The sequence below is a fragment of the Sminthopsis crassicaudata genome, chromosome 4 (assembly GCF_048593235.1).
Source record: "Sminthopsis crassicaudata isolate SCR6 chromosome 4, ASM4859323v1, whole genome shotgun sequence".
In the NCBI taxonomy this organism is placed as follows: Eukaryota; Metazoa; Chordata; class Mammalia; order Dasyuromorphia; family Dasyuridae; genus Sminthopsis; species Sminthopsis crassicaudata.
Window position 1 is genome coordinate 300,608,503 of NC_133620.1, and position 24,058 is coordinate 300,632,560.

A 24,058-nucleotide genomic window follows, 5' to 3' on the forward strand; every position below is an offset into this window, starting at 1 on the left:
TATCTAATAATGCTCAATTGCTTGGTACATTTACCCCACCCTTTCATTTCTTTATATTATCATAGAACATCAAGAGAACATCTGAGCTACTACTTTTGTTTTGCAATTGAGGAAACTGAGTCCAAGAGGTTTTCATTAACTGCCCAAGATTACAGAGAATATCAGCAGAACTAAGAAAGCCAAAGGTCCTAATTCTCAGTCCCACAGATACTTTTACTACTACAACATGCCACTTCTAAATTCTAAATTTTAGAATTTCCTATTCCCCTAATATGTTTAACATATTGGACAACAATCTATAATAGCACAGATTTTGCTTTGATAAGCATAAATTTCAATAAATTTTCTACTCCTGAATACCACAAAACTCAATTTCTTTTTTTATGTTGCATTATATTCTTATCCACTTTGTTAACTATTTCCCAATTAAAATTTAATCTAGCTGCAGATAGAATTTTTAAAGTATTTTATTATAGTTTTTTATTTACAAGACATATGCATGGGTAATTTTTCATCATTGGCCCTTGCAAAACCTCCTGTTCCAACTTTTCCCTCCTTCCCCCAACCCCTTCCTCTGGATGGCAAATAGACCAATACATGTTAAATATGTTATATATGTTAAATGTAATATATGTATACATATGTATACATTTAATTGTTATTGCAATATGAAATAAAACATAATGTATAATTATGTATATATGTATACATAATGTATGTATATGTATAGTTATCTTGCTGCATAAGAAAAATCTGATTTAGAAATAAGGTAAAAATAACCCAAGAAGGAAAACAAAAATGCAAGTGGACAATAAGAGAAAGAGTTGAAATGCTATGTTGTGGTCTCTGGATGTAGCTCACTCTCTTCATTACTGAACAGATGGAACTGATTTGGTTCATCTCATTGTTGAAGAGAGTCATGTCCATCAGAATACATCCTCATACAGTGAGTGTTGTTGTTGAAGTGTATAGTGATCTCCTGGTTCTGTTCATTTCACTCAACATCAGTTCATGTAAGTCTCTCCACGTCTTTCTGAAATCATCCTGCTGGTGATTTCTTATAGAACAATAATATTCCATAACATTCCTATAACACAATTTATTCAGCCATTCTCCAACTGATGAGCATCCATTCAATTTCTAGTTTCTTGCCACTACAAAAAGGGTTGCCACAAATATTATTGCACATACAGGTCCCTTTCCCTTCTTTAAGATCTCTTTGGGATATAAACCCAGTAATATCACTGCTGGATCAAAGGGTATGCACAGTTTGCCAACTTTTTGAGCATAGTTCCAAATACCTCTCCAGAATTGCTGGATATATTCACAATTCCACCAACAATGTATCAGTGTCCCAGTTTTCCCACATCCCCTCCTATATTCATCATTATCTTTTCCAGTCATCCTAACCAATCTGACAGGTGTGTAGTGGTATCTCAGAGTTGTATTAATTTGCATTTATCTGATCAATAATGATTTGGAGCATCTTTTCATATGGCTAGAAATAATAGGACTCAATTTATTGAAATCAATATGGCTTTATTGTACTTGACTAGATATTATTAGAAAAGATCCAGGAGAGACAATCTAAGAATTATTAGATTATCTGAAAGCCATGATTTAAAAAAAAAAAAAAAAAAAAAAGAACCTTGGGCAACATCTTTCAAGAAATCAAGGAAAATTGCCCTAATACCTAAAACCATTGATCACCTCCTGAAAAAGACATCCAAATAAAAACTCCAAGGAATATCATAGCTAAATTCCAAATTTATCAAATCAAGGAGAAAATAACTGCAAGCAGCCAGAAAGAAACAATTCACACATTGAGGAGTCACAATCAGGATGACCCAGGACCTAGCAGCTTCTACTTTAAAGGAGTGAAGGGCCTGGAATATGATATTCTAGAAGGCAAAGGAGCTTGGACTACAACCAAGAATCAACTACCCAGCAAAATTAAGCATTATTATTATTATTATTATTTGTTGTTGTTGTTGAGACAATTGGGGTTAAATGACTTGCCCAGGGCCACACAGCTAGGAAATGTTAAGTGTCTGAGGCCAGATTTGAACTCAGGTCCTCCTAACTTCAGGACTGGTATTCTAACCACTACACCACCTAGCTGCCCCTATTAAGCATTATTTTTCAAGGGAAAAGTGCCCATTCATGAAATACAGGATTTAATGAAAAAATATAAAACATGAGTTTTAAAGGTTAAAATGTTTAAATCCCTACATGAGAAGATGATATGTATAATTCTTAAAAACTGTATCTTTGTCAGGGTAGTTAGAACCCTGTTGTACTACCAGGGGCCATTTGACAATGGCTGCTGAAGATCCAAACCAGAACTGCAGAATGGATCCCCTCTTATGAGAGGATAATACAAGAAGATTGAGAGGCTGTTGCATTGTTTGACCTCCCTCCTCTTCCCTCTGCCTCCAGTTTATCTCATTCCCAGTCCGCAACACCTGTGTCAGCAAAGGCTGCCCTGTAACTCCTTCAGATGTTATGATCCACAGCTGTGGAGGCTCTCAGAATTGACCTGTCCCTTAACAAGAAAGATTATCTATTTGATAAAACACCAGATCTACACAGCAACCCCTGCTAGCTCTGGCTTGAGTCATAGCAAGGTGAGTTTATAGGTGGTACACCTATCCCTTCTTCAGCAATGAAGGCCATACTTTATTTTCTTTTCTTTCAGTATTTCTCATTTAATTAAATGTGCTTCTCTTGTATTATTACTTATCATTCTGCCTCCTACTACAGTCATATGTTTGTCTTACTTTTTCATAGATTATCAACTCAAGGGCAGCTGTGTATCTCAACTTCAATTACCAAGTGTTTAAAACAGATATGTTCCATATTCAATGTTTCTTGAATAATAAATGTATAATTTGTAAATTATAATGAACAAATCATAAAAATTCTCTGGCTCAAATTTCCTTGAGGACAGGTTTACCTTAAGAGGGTAAACAGTTGCCCTGCTAATCCACAGGCTAGTGGGAGGATCTAAAGAGATAATATAAAAGGACTTTGTTAAAGATAAAGAAGGCAAACTCAGGTTTTCCCCAATTCCTTAAAATGTTGACTGTATAAATATGAGGGAAAGGAAAGGGGGAACCCCATTTCTCAGTGCATAGATAATCCCATGAGGCGCAGTGTCCCCTGTAAAATGAATTTACAGGCCCAAAAACCTAGATTGATAAATAAAAGGTTTATTGTAGGAATTTGGAAGTAAAGTTCAGTTAGAAAGATGCCAGGGCTGAAGGTGGCCGCTGGGCGGGCAGGAACCCCTACATGACTGGAAAGATACCATGTGTTGGCTGGGAGGGCTCCTGCAAAGAGGGCTCCGGCTTGGCCCTTTTTATACCCAAAAGATTGTGGGCAGTTCCAAGTTCTGGCGGGCTTTTAAGTTAGCTCAGATCAGGTGAGGGCTGGGGGAAGCTGAGCTGAGGGTGGGGGCTGGACCCAGATATTCAAAGGGTGCCTTTGACCAGGATTTGTGAATCAAGGTCAGCCATGGACAATTAGAAAGGAATCTTAAAGGGACTTCAACCCTCATCATAAAGAAGCATTTTTCTCCCTCTATTAGGTGACTCAGGACAGAGTATGAGTCAGGAATATCTCAATTCAGAGATTTTACTAGTTCATCATAAATAAGTTACTTAACTTCTTTCAATCTGTTTCCTCACCTGTAAAATAAAAGATTTGCCCTTGATGATCTTTAAAGTCTATTTCAGCTCTAAATCTATGATCCCATGAGCCAGTCAATTTACCAAATACTAGACATACATACTCTCTGTTGAGCACTTAATTTGCAGTTTGGAAACATAGGGACAATTTCTACACAAAGAATGACTATTAAAAGGCATATTCAGAAGATGCAGCTAGAGATGGAGGGTCCAGGATGTCACCTGGTGAGATATAGATCTGGAATTAAGGTCATCCAATGAATTATAGTCTAAATCTCTGGAGAATAAGACATAAGCTGGTCCTGGTGTAGAGACTGCAGGAAATAAAATAACTAAAAGAATATCTAGTATAACTTTATGTGAAAAAAGCCCTTATAATTTTATACTTCAGAAAGCCATATAATTTCACAGTATTCACTTTCAATTATTTTATTGTTCCTTCCAGTTACATTGTTGCACTCACCATGTATATTTATTTCCCTGGCCTGTAATCACTTGGAAGATAAATTATAATAAGCAACTTGACCTCAAAGAATAGAGTTGAGAAGACTCTTTTCCTCTTTCTTGTAGGAATGGAGGACTATGAGGGTGGAACACTACATGTTAGAGTAAAAAAATGATTGTCATAGTTTTGTGGTACCATTTTTTCTTTCTGTTATAAAGGATGGCTGTCTGGGAAGGGAAGAAAGGAGAGATAACATTGGGAAAATAAAGGTAATATAAAACAAATAACATCAATTAACATTTTTAAAGCTTGGCCTCAAAGAAAAATTGAGAAACTTATCTTTCTACTTTCCTTTCCTTGGTGAGGGAAGGGGATATTACCATGGGTGAAAATACTGTATTATATGTCATAGCTTTTTATGTGCTTTTGCTTTTTCTTCTTCTCTTTCACTTTTGTTCTTTACTACAATAAATGACTCCTTGGGTAATGGAATGAGGAAGGACATTAGAAATTAAGGTGATGTGAAAACAAAAAATATCAACACACTATTATCATGGTCTGAATGAATAAAACAAGTATTCTACCTTAAAATAAATGATCCTGCCTTTGAAAAATAGAGAAGGGGCTTTTGTCGGCTTTTCTATCCTAGAAGCAGAATTTCCTGTTTGGGTCCTTAAGACGAGCCTCACTATGTATAACAAAAAGCAGCTTTCTTCTTTCAATTTATCAAGATTTACTTCCTCACTCTACTTCATCCCTTTCTTCTTTATCCATCAACTGCTGAGTTAAGATAGAGTGTTAGAGGAGACTTCTAAGGGCTGATGCAAAGATTAGAATCTGTATTATAACTTGTGAGTTCTGTATCTAGTACAAACCCAGCATTTTAGACATAAAGAAACTGAAATCAAAAGCTATCTTTTAAAAAGTTACCTTGCTACATTTCACTTTGAGGCTGGGCTTCTTCCCAAGTGCAACAGTTCCTAACTCATAGTAAGCACTTAATAAAAGCTTGTTGCTCGCTTGTTTTGCTTTCAGATAAAATCTGATCAAAATTAGGCAGTCTTATCCAATGAAAGAAGATATTGCTTTTGCTTCCCTGCAGTGAAAATAATTTTCGAAGGCATGCTGTGGTCATATTGTGTGTATAAAGAGAAGATTCTCATTTGCACAGCGTAACCATAGTGATTACCTTTTAGATAATGAATGTTATTTTAAGTTTCCTATTTACCTCTAAGACTTTTGCATTAACCTCCTAAATCCTTGGAAAACCACCTTGGAAGGTTGTGGAAGCTATGTACATCCTCTAGGACAAAAAAAAGGGTCAATATCTACCAGCTCAAATAATATACCAAAGAGTTCTTCTCATGTTTCCCTGAGACACTTTTTAATAAAACCATTCAGAGATTTATTTTTTGTTAAAATAAAAATGTAAAACATTTTCCTAGTAGTAAAATAGCTTTAAAAAACTAAATTTAAATGATTTGATAAAAGTTTTTATATATTAAAAAGTCTTCTTTAATGTTATCTCTCTAACTCCCCCCATTGTCATTTCATTCAGTGCTTGCCTTGTATCCCAGTAAAGCATTAAAAAGATCAAGAAGTATTTTTTGATATGCCTACTTGTTCAAAAGATGTACCAAAAAAGGGGAAGAAAATTAAAGAGTAGCACTCTTAAAATAATTCCCTTACATGAATGGAACAAGAGAAAAAAAGTCAATGTTCAGATTCTATGCTATATGCTGGCCTATACAGCCCCCTAGAGGTCTGAGGAAATGAAGGCACCACTTAGAATGGGAGAATTTGAATTCTGGAAGCTTAAAAAGTTGAGGAATGTTTTCCCCTAACCTAAAACTGCTTATTGAAATCTTCTTCATCCTGAAGATCCAGTTCAAATCAATAATTTGATGTAATTGTACTGATAACATAGTAACCTTCTTTCAAAACTGGTTCATACTTTTAAGTACCATAACACTTTAATGCTTATCACAAGCTGGACTCAGGTACTTTTTTTTTCGGGCCTAAGGCAATAGTGTGGTATTTTGCTCTTTGAAAGGTGCCATTAGAAGTCTGTCTTTCAGAAATACATCTTCGAGATGGGTGGGACATACCAGCTCCTTTCTGGAACCAGCTGATTTGTCTAGGAAGCCTGAAGGAAGTATGAACTTGACCTACATTTTTTTCTAAAAGGTTTACCTCGTCCTTTGTCAGACTTCCTCTAAGCTTGCCGAGAAACATGTTACTACCCTGTTCTTCATCTCTACTGCTCCATTTGCTGTTCCATGGGAAGATGAGAGAAGGACTCCTAGAAATGTCTGAACTGTTATCCTTCTCCTTTAGTTCTTTTTTTAAAACAATGGATTTGAGAAGAGCAAACCTTTGTTGGAGCTGTTCTGACTCAGGAATTCTTTCCTGTGTTTTAGCCTCATATTTGGCTGAGACACTTTGGTCATCTCTGTTTGATCCAGAGAAATGTAGGACGTTCAGAAAATCCTTGGGACATGGTAAAATGTTACTCTTTCGGCTTTTCCCACAGCCATCTGGTTTGTTCATATAGCTCTTTGCCTGAGCCAGCCCTTCAATCCCAGCTGATCTTGTCATAGAGAGAGGAATGTCAAGTTTTGGGGGTAGTCTTATCTCTTTACTCAAACTTTCTTTTGGTTTCTTGGTTCTTCTTAGAGAATCAATCTCACGATTACTAGAAGGGCTTCTCAGAGGAGTCTGTACCTTCCCATCTGCCCACTTGCTATCCCCTTCATCATTTGTGGGAGCTGTTGAGTTTGATGGTGCAGATACTGAGATATTTGCTTCCTTAGTAGCACTAGTCACCATCACTGGAATGATGGATTGGTTAGTGTACTTGGGTCTTCGTCCAGACTCTAAATATTCCATCAACTGAACAGATTGATGTTTTGTTCTGTCTTTGGTTCCCAAAGACCATCTAAGGGGCATGGTCTTTAAAGTCCCCTGTGGGTTTCTTTTAGATGTGACAGGCTCCTTCATGCTGGCACTTCTACCTTGAACACCTCGCACAAAAGGCTTTGACTCAGACTTCCCTGAGAAGAGAGAGACAGGGTTATTATTGCCTAAACCACATTCCAGAACCACTAAAAGTAATCATTTAGTCATCTATTTCCTTTTAGCTTTTCTCAGTGTTTAGTACAATCCTCTGCTGTAGTATATTATTGCTGACTGACAACAACTAGAATGGAATGTATTTGCTAAAATCCTTTAGTATTTCAGTAAGTCGAAAGACAAGCCAATATTAGGGAATGTTCTGATATTCTCTGGCATCTGAAAGCCCTGAATGCTATATGAATGTTAGCTATTATGATTATATATATATATATATATATATATATATATATAAAATAACTAAATTTAGTCAGCCATGGTTATAGAAGTTATTAGAATGATCATACTCTACAGTTCATTAATTCCACTGATGGGAATATACCTGAGTTAGATTTGTTTTTTGTTACTTTTTATTTTTTACATTTTCTACCATCTGTTCAAAGACAGTAAAATATTATGTATAACTGGGAAAAAATGGAAGCTATCTAAATATGCTTAATAAAAGAGGCATAGTTAAATAAATTGTGGCCCATTAATATAATGGAATACTGTAAAGCAATTAAAGTCAACAGATAAGGTGAATATGAAAAAAATCTAGAAATATATCAAAATAAGAAAAATGAAAAAGTACAGTCAGAATAGAATTAATGCTAAAAGAGGAAAAGTGAATGAGTATAAATGAACAAAAATCCTGAGAATTAAAAGAAGGGGCTAAAATATTATCCCATTTCAAGTATTTGAAATTAAGTATCAAAAAGATATGAAGTATAAATATTTCATATTTAAATTGAAATAATGAACAGTTGGGAGAAAACATGTGAAAAATATACTACAAAGTCTGGGCGATGGAAAGGCAAAAGAGGAGATCCCTTAGGAGGAAAAAGAAAACAAATCTTATGATAAATTTCTGTTATTTCTCACAACCACCTAAAAGGACTAGTTGAAAAACTGAATGCAGTTTTCTTTTACATGGCTCTCATCTGGTAGAATAGTGACTTCTTTTGAATTAAATAAGTTAATTTCAGGAGTCTCCCATGTTGCTGCACAATTATTAAGAAATCTGCTGTATATTTAGAAATAGCTGAGCTGTTGTACTGAACCAGGGCATAAGCATTTGCTTTCTGGTTATATCATGTGAACTGCTCACTAGATACCTTCATCCCCTTCAAAATCTATTTATTATATTTCTCAGTCTTCCACTTTGATAGGGCAAAAAGTCAGCAGCAGGTTAATATGAGAATTTTTTTTAAATCATGATAATTTTATGAGATAATTTGATGCTAGGTGCCTGATTGTTAGGTTCTTACTAAATGCTGAGATAATGAGATATTAGGTTCTTACTAAGTGCTAAGTCGGTACTTAACAATTCTCTAGTTCTGGTCTTTACTAGGAGTTCAACCCCTTTGAATTCCTGGGGAGGAGCTTACATGCTTAGGAGGAGCAAGTTCACTGGTTGAAGTAATTTTTCCCAGAAGCCTTTGCGTTATTCCACGCCCATTCTCTGGGAGGATAAAAGAGGGCGGCACTGGAAAGATAGAGAGTTTCTGGTCTGGGCCAGACTTGAGGCGGCCCTCTGGAGGAAGAAGTTTATCTACTTACATTTCTACATGGAAGGATGATATTGTAACTCATTAGAATTTTCTCTTTAGCATGACAGTTTAAAAGAGTATGAGGCCACAAATGTGAATTGAAGATGAAGGAATAATCTCTTTTTAAAAAATGATGAAATTAAGAGGTGAGGAATATACTGGGAGAAGGGGAGAAGTGGAATGGTGCAAATTATCTTCCATAAAAGAGGAAAGAAAAAACTTTATAGTGGAAGGAAAGAGGGGGAAGAGAGAGGGAGGGACGGAGCTTTACTCTCATCAGAATTGGCTCAAAGAGGAAATAACATATACATTTACTATGAGTATAGAAATCTATCTTACTATGCAGGAAAATAGGAGGGGAATGGGATATGAGAAAGGGAAGTGATAAAAGAGAGGATATAGTGAGAGAGTGAGTGGTCAATAGCAAAACATTTTTGAGGAGAGACAGGGTGAAAGGAGAGAGAAAATAAAAGGGGAGGCACAATTATCAATAGTAATTGTAAAAAGGATTTTCAAACAAGTTTGTCTGATAAGGTCTCATTTCATAAACATAGAGGGAACTGAATCAAATTTATAAAAAATAAGAGCCATGCCCCAACTGATAAATGGTCAAAAGATATGATCTATGCTCAAAAGGCTATAAATTCATGTATATCCTTTGACCTAATACTACCACTAATAGTCATAGATACCAAAAGAGATTTTAAAAAAATAAAATAAAATAACCTATATGTACAAAAAAATATTTACAGCAGCTCTCATAACAAAAAATTAGAAATTGAGGGGTTGCCCATCAATTTAGTAATGGCTGAATAAACTGTATATATGTTTGTGATGGAATATTATTGTTCTATGAAAAATGATGAGCAGAATGCTTTCCCAAAAAAAAGCCTCCTGGAAAATCCTCCATGAATTCAAGCAAGTCAAATGTATACAAAGTAATAGCAATGTTCCAAATTGATCAGCTGTAAATGACTCTGCTATTCTCATCAGTACAGTATTCTCACAGCTGTGAGGGCTCTCAGAGAATTGACCTGCACCTTCACTTAGGCATGGTGCTTAACAATTCCCCGTTTTTTTTGTTTTATGAGATTGTGTATTATTTTTCCCCCAAAACATAATCAGGAAGTTTATGCATTGGCTGTTATCTAAGTCCACATGCTAAGAATCTAGGTCTGCATGCTAGAGAATGCAAACAGCATTATAGCAGGTGTTGAATCTTGTGAGAAGACATGGAGGTAAATCAAACAGAAAAGAGAATTATAGTCAAAACAGGCATTTTTCATTAGTCTCTCATTCGTCTCTTAGCTTAGCCCTTTGAGGTGTTGGCCCATTTAATCGACTTAAAAAAGTCTTACTGGGTCTCTTCTTCCTTTCCTTCCCTGTGGGTTACTGAAGGAACTCTCCTGTGAGGATCCTACTCACAAACAGCTCTCAAGTGCTGTTGCTTCTTTGTTTCTTATGTTTCTTATGCCCCACATATTGGGCACCATATGTTGTAATATGGGAGCCACCTGCCAGTGGCTGCTGGAGGTCTAACTCAGACCTATAGAATGGATCTCTTCATGTGAGCGGATGATGATGATAATACAAGGAGACTAAAATGCAGTTGCATTCTCTGACCTCTCTCTTCTTCTCTCTTGCCTCCAATTGATTTCATTCCCCCAATCCACAAGGAACATCTGTGTCAGTAAATGCTGCTTTGCAACTCTTTCAAGTATTATGATTCACAGCTGTGGAGGCTCTAGAAGAATTGACCTGCCCCTTTACCCAGACATGGTCCTTAATACAATTTGAAGGTACAAGTTTTTTTAAACTTAGTACAGTCTTCATGAATGTTGTTCAGACGCATTACTAGATGCATTTTGATAAAATACCACAAAGAAGAAAATAGTTTGGCTTGAATAAAGAACTCACTCTGAATTGTTGAAAACTACTGTAACAACATACATTTAGAAGGGAATAAAAATACAAATTTCTAAAGAAATAAGAGGGTGAAGAAATAGGATAAAAGGGTGGATGAGTGGGATATAAGGGTGGGTAAATGAATAGGAATGGGATAGAATGGGAACAACGTACATATTTGAAAGATTACAAAATGTCTTCTAAATTCAGACAAAAATAAGAAAGCAAAGAGAAGGGGAAAATAAAGATGATAAGGGAGGAATTCTTGGGAGGAGAAGTTTAGGAGGGCAAGGTAGTGGGGCAAAAGTAAAGCAGAGAGAGTCAGGAAGGATAGGAAATAAGAGACACACACAAATATAAAATAAAGAGCAAGAGTAGAATTTATTATGTAAAAAAAGCAGGGGTAGTAATTATATTCTCAGCCAAAGCTAAAATAAACTTAATCAAAAGAGGAAAATAGGCAGACTACACTATATGTCAGTCATATTAATCAACATTATTTTAGATTATTTAAAATAACTAGATAATATAAGATTGGAATATTGCTGTGATGTAAGAAATGATGAGTGGGTGTAGTTAGAAAAATATGGAAAGACTTGGACTTATGTGTTATCCACCTTCAAGGAAACAGAAGACAAACAAGTACAGTTCACATAGATGCATATGAATATTTTTGTGTATATATGTGTATGATTATTTACATCTATGTATATGTATGTGTTTGTATACATATGCGTGTGTGTATATATGTATACACACACACATACACATGCTTAATTGTAGCCTTCTGGAGAGGTGATGGAAGAATAAAGTAAAAAATGCACAACCGAGAACAAAAGAAAACCTACAAGGAAGCAAAGAAAAGATAGACAGTTTTGAACACAATGTTAGCACTTATCATATAGACTCTCTTGAAATGGAAATGTATTGGTTTATATTTTGAATCCTCTCATGTTCTGCTGTGGACATGATAAGTTTTTTTTTCCCCTTTTCCTATTTTGTACTTAACTTTAAAAAAAAAAAATTTTTAAAGAAAAAGAAAATTACTGTAACAAGCCTCAGAACCAAGGTCCCGAAAATACAGATTTTTAAAATTGTCTTTCTTTAAGGAAGGAAGTGAAGTATTTATATAGCACTTACTACTGACAAGATATTGTGCTAAGTACTTTATAAATGTTTCTCATTGAATCCTCATAACAACATTGAAAGGGAGATGCTTTTTAGTACTTCCATTTTATAGTTGAGGAGGCCTAGTACTGTACCACTTAGCTGATTTATGAAAGAAAAAAAAAAAGAAAATTAGGAAGTAATAGCAACAAAAATCATTTATAAGCAAAGAGAGAGAAGTGATTTTAACAAAAATGAACAGTTAAAACGAACCTTTTTTCTGTTTAGCGGGGACTTCTGAGAAGACAGGAGAATCAGGTATTTTTGAAAGGGAGTCAAAATTTGCAGAACTCCAAGATGACAGACTTTTCCTCTGGATGCTGTTGTTACTCATAAGCCTCATAAGCCAGTGATCAGACAAGGAGGAGCTCATGGAACCTATGAGCAAAAATATAGACAATGTAGGTAACACCTCAGTACATTGAGGGAGAGCTTATGAAATCTAGGATAAGCACCAAAGCAAAAATAAAATACAAGAAAGAAAGGAATTTAGGAGAAGAGGGTGAGGGAGGGGGGAGGAATGAAGGGGAAAATAGAGGGGGGAAGGGAGGAAGGGAAGGAGGAAAGGAGGGAGGGAGGGAGGAAGAAAGGAAGGAAGGAAGAAGGGAGGGAGGAAGGGATGGAGGGAGGGAGGGAGGGAGGAAGGAAGGAAGGAAGGAAGGAAGGAAGGGAGGGAGGAAGGGAGGGAGGGAGGGAGGGAGGGAGGGAGGAAGGAAGGAAGGAAGGAAGGAAGGAAGGAAGGAAGGAAGGAAGGAAGGAAGGAAGGAAGGAAGGAAGGAAGGAAGGAAGGAAGGAAGGAAGGAAGGAAGGAAGGAAGGAAGGAAGGGAGGGAGGGAGGGAAGAAAGGAGGAAGGAAGGAAGGAAGGAAAGAAGGAAGGGAGGGAGGGAGGGAGGGAGGAAGGAAGGAAGGAAGGAAGGAAGGAAGGAAGGAAGGAAGGAAGGAAGGAAGGAAGGAAGGAAGGAAGGAAGGAAGGAAGGGAGGGAGGGAGGGAGGGAGGGAGGGAGGGAGGAAGGAAGGAAGGAAGGAAGGAAGGAAGGAAGGAAGGAAGGAAGGAAGGAAGGAAGGGAGGGAGGGAGGAAGGAAGGAAGGAAGGGAGAGAGGAAGGAAGGGAGGGAGGAAGGAAGGAAGGGTGGGAGGGAGGAAGGAAGGAAGGAAAGAAGGAAGGAAGGAAGGAAGGAAGGAAGGAAGGAAGGAAGGAAGGAAGGAAGGAAGGAAGGAAGGAAGGAAGGAAGGAAGGAAGGAAGGAAGGAAGGAAGGAAGGAAGGAAGGAAGGAAGGAAGGAAGGAAGGAAGGAAGGAAGGAAGGAAGGAAGGAAGGAAGGAAGGAAAGAAGGAAGGAAGGAGGGAGGGAGGGAGGGAGGGAGGGAGGAAGGAGGGAGGGAAGGAAGGAAGGAGGGAAGGAAGGGAGGAAGGAAGGAAGGGAGGAAGGAAGGAAAGAAGGAAGGAAGGAAGGAAGGAAGGAAAGAAGGAAGGAAGGAAGGAAGGAAGGAAAGAAGGAAGGAAGGAAAGAAGGAAGGAGGGAGGGAGGGAAGGAGGGAGGAAGGAGGGAGGGAAGGAGGGAGGAGAGGGGAGAGAAGCAGAGAGAGAATAGCAGCAACAAGAAACACTTAACTTTTTAGTGCTCCAGAAAACTCCTAAAATTATAAATTACATATAAGTCACCAATTTATTTCAGTGGGAAGATTTTTCATACCAGGACTCTCATACGTTAATGAAATGACAAATTTAGCTATATCTTCCCATTCCCCCAACCACTTAAAAAACAAACAAACAACCTCAGGCTTTTAATCATGTCAGTATCTTTGTGACCCTGTGAACCATAATACAAATTATTGTCCATCGGGTATTCTTGACAAAGACACTGAAGTAGTTTGTCATTTCCTTCTCCCATGCATTAAGTGATTTACTTAGGATCACAGAACTAGTAAGTATCTGAAGCCAATTTGAATTCAGGTCTTGTCATTGACCTATCTATCTGTCTCCATTTATCCCTAATTCTTGACCGTTAAACCCCTCATTTCCTATAATTCATAGAAATCAATTAATCCAACTTGATACTAAATATCTACAACATATCCAACAAATGGTCAACATAGAGAATTTGCTTGAAGACCCATAATAAGGAGCAGCCTACTACTACAACTTTTAAGGCTCCTAGCTCCAATGAATTGCTTTTGAAGTGCTCTAATAATAGAATAATAATAGAAGTTTTTCAACTTTCATCCACTGATGCTAATTTGTCTTTCTTTTCCTACTTCAAACTACCCTTATCTTAGAGTCAAAAGAATACATCTAATCGATTCTTCTTTCACTATATATCCCTGCATATACATCAAAGATAGTAACCTGTCTTTCTAATAAACTCTTCCCCAAGACAAACACGACCTATGCTTTTAGTTAATGTTTTTGAAGCCCTTCTAACTCCTGGTTAGTGTCCTCAGATTTCTTCTAACTCAGGGCTTCTTAAACTTTTTGACACATAATAACCCTTTCATGAGAAATTTTTATGGAACCAGGTACATAGGTATATAAAATAAGTATAAAGATCAAACATTTACTGATAATATATCATAATTTTGCAGATTTAGTTACTAGATCCCATATTTGGTTGCAAATCACAGTTTAAGAAGCTGGGCTCCAGTTTAGCCTTTCATAAAATGTGGTACTCAGAACAGATGTAGTATGTCCAGAGAAAGGTAGTATGTCCAGGGTCAGTACCTACCATGTTCTAGCTAGTCAGTCTTTTTTAATAGTCTAAGATAACATTTGCCTGGTTTTTTTGGGGGGTTTTTTTGGCTGCCATGTAACACTGCTAAGAAATGCTAAGCTTATCTTTTGCAAGAAAACCAGTTGTCTAGCCACATCATACCCACCTGGTATTAGTATGGTTGAGTTTAATTTACCAAGATGTGTTCTTGATGATATCACACTGGCAATTTGTAATTGCCACTTTCTTTTCTAGATTTTCAGAAAATCATTAGTATCATAGGCCTAGAGCTAACTTGTAATTTTCCCATCATGCAAATGAGAAAACTGAGATTCAGAGAAGTTACCTAGAGCTAGAAAGTTATCTAATACAAACATACTGTATCATTAGTCATTTCTTTAATTAGATAGTCTTTATTAGGGGTTGGGAGAAAAATGAAGATATGCTGTCTAAAGTTTAGACTATATTGTCTCCTGAACATCTCTGAAAATTTGTCCATTTCTGTAGTCTTCTGTCATTGTTTGTATTCTCTTTGGTCTTTCAAAGAGTAGCTCAGTCACTTGTTTTTATACCTGGGTTCCTGGGAAGTAGTGACTTTTTCCATTTCTCATTTGCCAGAGAGTCTCAATTGAGGCAAGCATAAGAAAGGCACTAAATTTGTGATCAAAATTCCAGCTCTGATCCATGCCACATTTGCAATCTTGGGTAAACTTTTCCTTGTCTTGGCTTCAGAGACCCGACTAAATGATCTCTAAGGTCTTTTTAATATCTAAATCTTATTTTCTTTCTTTCAAAATCCATTCTTCAATTCCTTGATATGTTTCACTTTGTTTTTAGACATATTGCTTCTACTTTCTTGTGGCAAATAGTCTCACTGCCTCTTATCTTGAAGTCTCTGTTTCAGGGTAATATGTCAGGTGGGGTTGACATTTTTGGAAGTCCACCTCAATCAAAAGACAAAAGTCTAGCATTAGGAAACTGAGGCAATGGAAAGGTGGGGCTAATTAAGTAGGGGTTTCTCTGCTTGACCTCTTTATTCTAGGACATGCTCTTAGACATTTATCCTTGAAAAAGAAGCCTGGGATAGAAGCTAAATTATCCACTGATGCCTCTGGCTTTTAAATAGGCTCAAAAAGGTTGTTAAATCAGAACTGGTAGACACAATGGCTTGGATGACATATGGTTGCACCTTACCCTGCAAATGAGACCCATAGTCACCAACCTACAATCTTTAGGACACTTTCAACATCTTTCTATGCTTCTTCCTTCAGATCTTTCCTCTACACAGGTATACTACTTTAGGAAGAAAATAAGAATGAACTTGGAGGATTATTTCTTCTCCCCATACCCTCTTGTAGTTAGCTACAGTACCTCTCATTGAGCTGCTCGCTGACCAGTCAGGAATGATGTTCCTTTTCTGATAAAACAGAATATAGGCTCCTTGGGTGCTGATCTCATCTTCTAAAACAGGCTCTACTGTGCTGTCATCATAGCTGTACCACTGGCCATCTAGTGAGTTTCTGCAGTAGGCTGTAAAGTATAAAACTCCAAGTTTCAATTATTACTGCTTTCAGAGGCAAAAAGCACTTTTCCACTTACATAAGGCAAAGGGGAATTGCGATTCTTAGAAAAAAGTACATGTTAGGTTTCAAATTTGAACTCAGTATGAGAAAAAAAATGAATGTTCTTATCTATAATTTTTAGAAATTAATAGATAACTTGGCATATTATGATCATTCTTATAGTCACCCATATTCTGGAAGTTTTTAGCTTTCCTTTTTGGCAAGATGCTCCAGAATCCTGTTCCTACACTAGATTTCCAAGACATTTGACCAGTAAGATGGCTCTTTAATCAACTTGCCTTAACTCTTTCTAAAGGGTTAAGTGACTAAAAAAAGGGTTATGTGCTTAAGAATAATTATAGCTATATTCACAAGTGAGAAAATGGTACTTTCTCAATAAAGTAAAATCTTTTAATTAACATAGTGCTAATTCAGCATCCTTTTCGTACCAGCCTTCACACCATAAGCACAAACCACCTTGGGACTTCTCCTTTTGAAAAAAGAGAAAAATTCCAATAAAAGTCCAAAGCACACAATTAAATCAATAGATTTATCTCACTGCTCCTGAGACTCTGACTTCTGTCATACCCTTGCCTTTTCCCATGGTATAAAAGGATAGATTCTGTTTCAGCCTAGTTAAGAAGGAAAGGAGAGCCAAGAGAAGAATTTGGTAAGAGCACAGGCTTAAAGGAAATGATACTGAAACTCAACTAGAGCCAGTTCTGAAACCTTAAGAGGACTCAGGGAAGGGACCCAGATCTACTCACAAATCATATATTCCTGAATTATAGGAGAATGAGGCAACTTTGAGGACATACATTAAAAGGAGAGAGAGAGATGGCCCCAGAACATAAAGAAAGGCTGAAATATCAAAGATCATTTTAAGAGAAAAATTCTTAACAAAAGTCCAAAGCACACAGATAAACCAACAGAGAAAATTCTAATAGATGAGTATACATGAAAGAATATACAAAGCTACTTTAACAAACATTATAGTACAAAAGAAAGAAAACCAATACCTGGCAAAATGCAGAGAATCTTATGGACTTCCTAAGACAGCATGAGACTAGAACAAAAAAACTACAGAATGGTTCAAAAGGAGAAATTTACAATAAAGGGATTAATCATAACTTAAAGAGCTCTCAATGTAGAATTTAAAAATTCATTGAGCAGATTCAAAAAGAAAATTAGTAGATTTGGAACAAAAATAGAAGAAAATCCAATAGAAGAAAAGTATAAAACAATGATAAAAGAACACATGAATTTTAAACAAGCCAAAGTGACTAACTTTGAAAACAAAATATGAGCAGATAACTTAAGAGTCATATGTTTCCCAGAAACATTAAAAAAAAAAAATTAATACCATAGAGCAGGAAATAATACAAGGAAATCACCCAGAACTCCTGATTATAATAACAAAGCATTACTCAGGCTAGTAGAATACAAGCTTCAGAAGGTTCCAGCCGAACCTTCAACATGCCTTTATGAAATACCATGTGCTAGATACTGTGTCGATGCTAGACATACAAAGAAAGATGAAAAAGGCTTTTAAGGAACTCACACTCTAATGAATGAAACAACATGATATTGGGTACACTTAAGATATATACATAGTGGCTAGAAGGTAAACTCAGAGAGGAAGATACAATCACGTGAGAACACTGAGAAAAGTCTCCTGCTAAAGATGTTTACCTAAGCTATCTTGAAGGAGGCCAGAGAAATTAAGAGGTAGAGGTAAAGAGGAAAAACATTCCAGGCATGAGAGATAACCCAGGCAAGAGTACACAGACAAGAAAAGTAGTGTTATGTTCAAGGAACGTTGCAAATAACTAAAAATAAGAAACATGAAAATAAAAACAATTCTAAAATTCTGCCTTATACTGGAAAGATAACAAAACAGTTGGGGTAGAAATGCTGTAGGATAATAAGCATACCTGCATACTTTGGGTTGAGTTATGTTCTGGAAAGCAATCTGGAACTATTCTCCAACTGTCATTAAACTGTACATACTTTTTGATCTAGCAATAAATACCTTCTATAATCCATTACCCCAATGATGTCAAAGACAGAGGGAAAAGATCCATATATACAAAGTACTCAAAGAAATGTGTTTTTTTGTTTTTTTGCTTTAGCAATGAAATGGAAACAATTTATTAGTAATCAGCATAATAGATATACCATAGAGTTCATACTAGATCATAGTAGGTCTTTAATAAGTTCTTGTTGATTAACTTATTGAAATAAAATGGATGCCTTTCATTTGAGGGATATATGAACAAATTATGACATCTGAATGCAATAGAATAGTATTATGTCCTAAACAGAGATTATGGCCCATATAAAGTGACAGAATAAAATAAGTGGAAATATGTCAGTAGTTTATACAATGAGTATAATAATGTTATAAAGGAAAAATGTAAAGATTTAAGAAGTCTGATCAATGAAATGACTAATGATGATTTCAAAAGAATGATAAAAATATTATATTTCTCACTTCTTGACAGAGCAATTATGTAGAGAAGGTACAGAATGAGAGAGAGCTTTTATTTTCCATAAGAAGAAAACTATGGGAAGAAATAAAGGGAATTGTGAAGGGAGTAGTGATAGAAATACCTAAAATTTTTAAAAAAACACCAATTTTTAAAATTCATGATACACAACAGAATGAAATTCAGACGAACAAGACAGTATTGACATTACTGTGTGAAATTTAAGATCCACATATTTTAAAATTTACATGTGGGGCAGCTAGGTGGCACAGTGGATAGAGCACCAGCCCTGAAGTCAGGAGGACCCAAGGGACCCAAGTTCAAATCTGGTCTCAGACACTTAACACTTCTAGCTGTGTGACCTTGGGCAAGTCACTTTAACCCCAGCCTCAGGGAAAAAATTAATAAATAGATGGATAGATAGATAAATAGAATTTACATGTACTAGTCAATTTTATATACAATCTTCTTTTCTTGTTTGTACATATTAATGTTCGTTTTTGTTAATGTTCATCAAGCTCAGATCAAAAATACAAGAATTTTTTAAAAAAGAATGCTTGGGAAGACACCCCACAGAGCAAAATCATTCTCATTTGAGGATGAAATCAGAAAGATTTCAATAAAAGATGAGAAAAGTTCTACAAAAATTATAACAAACTCTTAAATATAAACAACATTTGGGCATTCACATCACAGGTCCAGATGAGTTTATAGAGACAGAAATAGAACAACAACAACAAAGAACAAAGAAAATAGGAAAAGGAGCTGAATGAGATCAAGTGTACATAAAAAGATTTGTACTGTGGAGGTTTTGAGGGATTGACTGACAAGCTATGTAAATAAGAGGGAAGATAATAAAGGAATGGGCACAATTTCAGATCCTATTAACAATTAGGCAACAGAAAAAATCATCAACTCCTAATTTATGCGCCTGCTTTCCTCTCTAAATAAAACTTTTACAATAATTTACACAATATCAAAAACATTCCTAAGTGTTTTCTGACCAGATTATTTGTAGATTTTCCTTTATCTATTTATCTTATCTAATCTATCTAATCCATCCATCCAAATGGATCAAATCTTTACTATCTCTTTTTATCCCAGTAGATCAATTTTTTACCATCGTCCAGCTGATGGTATAAAAAATTATAAGACCTTATTGTTATTTATTGTTTGTTGACAATGAAAAAGACATTTAATTTGTATTTTTCCCATGATAGATTGTAAGCCTTGTGAGGGTAAGGCTCCTTTTATTTTTGTTTTAATATTTATACTATCTATGACAATACCCATCACGTAGTACAAACAAATCTTATTGACTAGCTGACAGAGCAAAATGATACATTATAGACATCAACAAAATCTCTTTCTCATACATCCAATAAAATTATGCAGAATTCCATCAGATTTAACAGAGATGACCTTGTTTGATGATTCTTTTAATATGAGGCAAAATAAAGACAGGGAAATGTGTTTTCTAATGGTGTTCAACATTCATGACTAGAATCCAAGTTGAAGATTAATGGCAAGATTTTCCAATTTTGGGTTTATTTTTTTTTTCCTGATTTTAGTTAACATTATGCTGGCTGCATCAAATCTCAGAATATTGCAGTGTTCTTGATGAGATCTGTAACCACTCAAAAGTTTGGCCTAACTATTCCTCACTCTACTTCTGTGAGCTTTCTAATTTGTCAAAAGGAGAGAAATTGTATTGCCAAGCAAAATTGCCTTTCCACTTTAATGACCTCAAGACCTTTCCTTGAAATGAAGGTCATCTTTTAGTATCAATATTTTATTAGTGTTATTAAATGACTGAGTCATAGAACACTAAAGTAGTCAATGAATTAAAATCAGATACCAGATAGAGAACAATAGAGAGCTACAGGATGAATTCGTTGTAAAGAACATTATCAAAGAAACAGATGATTAAAAAGAAGATTTCTTGGACATGGGGCAAGAGCAAGAGAAAACCAATGGACAGACTATGTGCCCCATTGGACACTGGTATCCTGATGATTTCATGAGAAATCATAGAAAATTATGTATATTCTTCCCTTATTGATATGGGGAGACATGGATAAGAATTTCATAGTATAAGTAGGTATAAATGAGGTAAAAATCTGTATCAATGTATTAATTATTCAAGGTACATACATAATAATGAGATCACAGGTACATCTGAGTTCTGAGTATTTGGATATTTGTAATAAAATTCTGAGAAATATTATGTTTATGTATAATAACCTCATCTTCTTGAGAAGCTTCAGAGTTCATGTTTGTGGGAGAGTCGGCATATCAGGTGAAAGTGAAAATCATGGCAGTCTATAGACAACTTTTCAAACTTTTTCACTGAATTTACTATTTTTTTTTTCCTGAAGCAATTGGAGTTAAATGACTTGCCCAGGGTCACATATCTAGGAAGTGTTAAGTGTCTGAAATCAGATTTGAACTGAGGTCCTCCTGACTTCAAGGCTGGTGCTCTATCCACTGCGCCACCTAGCTGCCTACTATTATTCTTTAAAAGCACTAAAGTCAATTTTAAGGAAGAGAAGCGATTGACATCTACTAAATTTTCCTTTATTCGACCCTATAACTTCTGTGATACTTTTCCCATTACATTACTTGTATTTTCTTACTGTTTTAAAAGTAACACATTTAAGTTTAGTTTCTAACGAAAAACTGCAGTCTTGAGTGAGTACAAACATTAAGAGCTTACTGTGTATCAAGCACTGTGTTAAGTACTTCATAAATATTATTTCATTTAACCCACACAAGAACCCTGGAGGTTGGTTCTATTATCATCTCCTAAACTATTATTATGTCTCAAATTATAGATAGTGGTTAAGTGACTTGTCCATGGTCAAACAAAATATAAATATCTAAGGCTAGACTTGAACTCAAGTCTTCCTAACACCAGATCATAGTCCTCTATCCACTGCTGCTGCCTCTTTGACTCAAAAATCTTTACGAAGAAGAGATGAAATGGATCCTACATATCAATAAGGAAAAAAAAATTCTCAACTGTCATCAGGAATAGGATAAATTCAGTGCTCTTGGATCTTCAAAGTTGGCCATTCACTATATAAGGAAGAAATGTGGGCTGAGGAAAGTTTCTTCTCAATCTTTAACTGACAATGTAATCCTGGGTTCCTCTATTTATTGCCTTGCTCAAATTTCCTCTCTCCCTTTTTTCAAGTTCCTGCAGTGAAAATAATTGTGCTCAGCTGAGGATGCCAGAATTTTTAAATTCATTTATATAAATAGGATTAAATAAGATTAATATATGTAAAGGCTTTGAAAATCTTAAAACATTACATAAATTCTAGCTATGATTTTAAGTATCAAGCTGACTAAGGAATATTTTTTTTTTCCTATAGGATTAGATGCTCACAATGGATGAACAAAAAAAGCATTAGGGGCTTCCTATATACAGAGTACTGCAAATACAAACAAATACAATAGAAAAGAGAGAGCCGCCTACTCTCAAAGACTTCACACTATAATTTAGAAAACAACACACAAAACAGGTTTCAAGTGCAAGTCAGATAGAAAGGTTGTTGGGGTGCCAAAGACAATTTTAAATGTCACTTGTATTTATAAAATAAATTCTCTTCCTCATATAAAATTATCATACAGTACGGCAGTATCATACAGTATGGCAGAACCAAATCTAAAGGCTCCTTGCTATGCAAATGACCACCAAGAAATACACAGCAAGAATTCAACATTAGGAATGGCTCACCTGTATAATGTCCACCTTGCATACTACCATGATGATTACATACAGCATACAAATCATACAAGAAGTCAAGGGAACAGCTATTAGGTAGGCAAGATGCCTGTTCCCAAGATGGCCAAGAGTTCAGGCATTCCTGGCCAAAATTTCTTTTGGCTACATGGGGAGCCATATTGAGGCCATAGAGAGGAAACTTCACCAGAGTGGAAAGCTTGTTTCTTCTCCCCCCAACTTGGCAAAATCGTTTGAGGTGAATTATGAGAATATCAGGCAATGTCCACAAACTTAGTTTCACCATTCCCTGTTGGAGGACCTTGCAATGGGGACATTTCCATGCATCGTCAGGAGCCAACTGGAAAAAAAAAATTGTTTTGCACGTATTTTTAAATTTTACTCTCAGGAACCATCAACAAAATATTCAAATAGCTATAACTATTTTTCCCCTGAGGCAATTGGGGATAAGTGACTTGCCCAGGGTCACAGAGCTAGGAAATGTTAAAGTGTCTAAGATCATATTTGAACTCAGGTTCTCCTAATTTCAGAAATGGTGCTCTATCTACTGTACCACTTAGCTGCCCCTAAAACTCTTAAAAAGAGATCATATATAATACAATAAACTTTCAATTATTTATATTTTGAAGGGCATGTTAACTTTGTTCCATTTGTTGAAACTGCTTTGCTACCCTTACTCTGGTAAGTAAGGCCTTTAGCATTTTAGGCAAAGCCTTTATAAAGATTTATGGGAGGGCATAGCCAAGAAGCATAACAAGGGAGACGGTATGGATGAGTTAATATCAGTACCACTAGAGGGAGGACTCATATCACTGAAAGTATTGATACATTCAAGTAGTTTAACAACATAATTTTTAAAAATCCTATTTGTTTCTATATCCCCTTCTTATCTCTTTCTTTTCTGACTCCACCAATTTCATTTTTGTTATTATTTTTCTTAGGAAAAAGAAATTATTAAAATTGTGGAGTTCTTTTGGCAATTGGCAACTTGCATAAAAACTCTTTACTTCTGTATAGCTTCATGTGTAGCAAAAACCATACCCAATAAAATACAAGGAACTTTCTTGTACCTGGTCTAGAAGTGTTTTTCAGTAAAATCTTTTCCCTATAAGTCCTCAAAGAGGATTAACTAGATCCATGTTGGTTGGCAAGTACCTGTTCCTCCTTGGTATAGAGCTGAAAGCATTCATTTAGGGTACAGCTGGGCTGTTGATGGGCTTGCTGTTGGAGCTGAACACTTGGGGCATCTTGTACTACTTCCTCCTGAATATTTCCAAACAAGCTGTGGGGAAAGAGGGAGAGACACACACAAAGAGAGAGACAGAGAAAAGGTTAGGTGAAAGGTTACTCAGGTTAGGGCATAAGATTTCTCCCCAATAATAGGCTTCTATAACTTCAACAAATAACTTTTTGATGACTGATTCTTTTCTAAATCAAGACTAATAACCATTCTCACTAAGATTCCTTAAAAATATAGATTTTATTTATCTGTTTATTTTTGACATGCATATGTGATTTTGTTATTACAGGGAAATTCCACATGGAAGACTCCAATGCAGAGAAGCAGCTGTTCTGCAAATTATTGTTTCTTGAAAGCACCAAGAAGTTGTGACTTCACTAGGTTTACACAAATAGTGTATGGCTTGAATGTACATCTTCCTACATCGAAAACTAGCTCTTTTTCT

The 24,058-nt window shown here is 35.8% G+C and overlaps 1 protein-coding gene across 2 annotated transcripts in view; it reads right to left on the bottom strand.

Moving 5' to 3' along the window:
* Window positions 1-513: 513 nt before the first annotated feature.
* The window catches only part of USP43 (ubiquitin specific peptidase 43), a 110,073-nt gene continuing 86,528 nt past the window's right edge, over window positions 514-24,058 (bottom strand). For both annotated transcript variants that reach the window (XM_074311932.1, XM_074311933.1), the window contains exons 11-15: window positions 23,529-23,655; window positions 22,368-22,713; window positions 15,946-16,104; window positions 12,081-12,245; window positions 514-7,187 (exon numbers count right to left, since the gene is read on the bottom strand). In XM_074311932.1, the coding sequence (XP_074168033.1) occupies window positions 6,118-7,187; window positions 12,081-12,245; window positions 15,946-16,104; window positions 22,368-22,713; window positions 23,529-23,655 (1,867 nt within the window). In that variant the 3' untranslated portion in view covers window positions 514-6,117. The remainder of the gene's footprint in view (window positions 7,188-12,080; window positions 12,246-15,945; window positions 16,105-22,367; window positions 22,714-23,528; window positions 23,656-24,058) is intronic.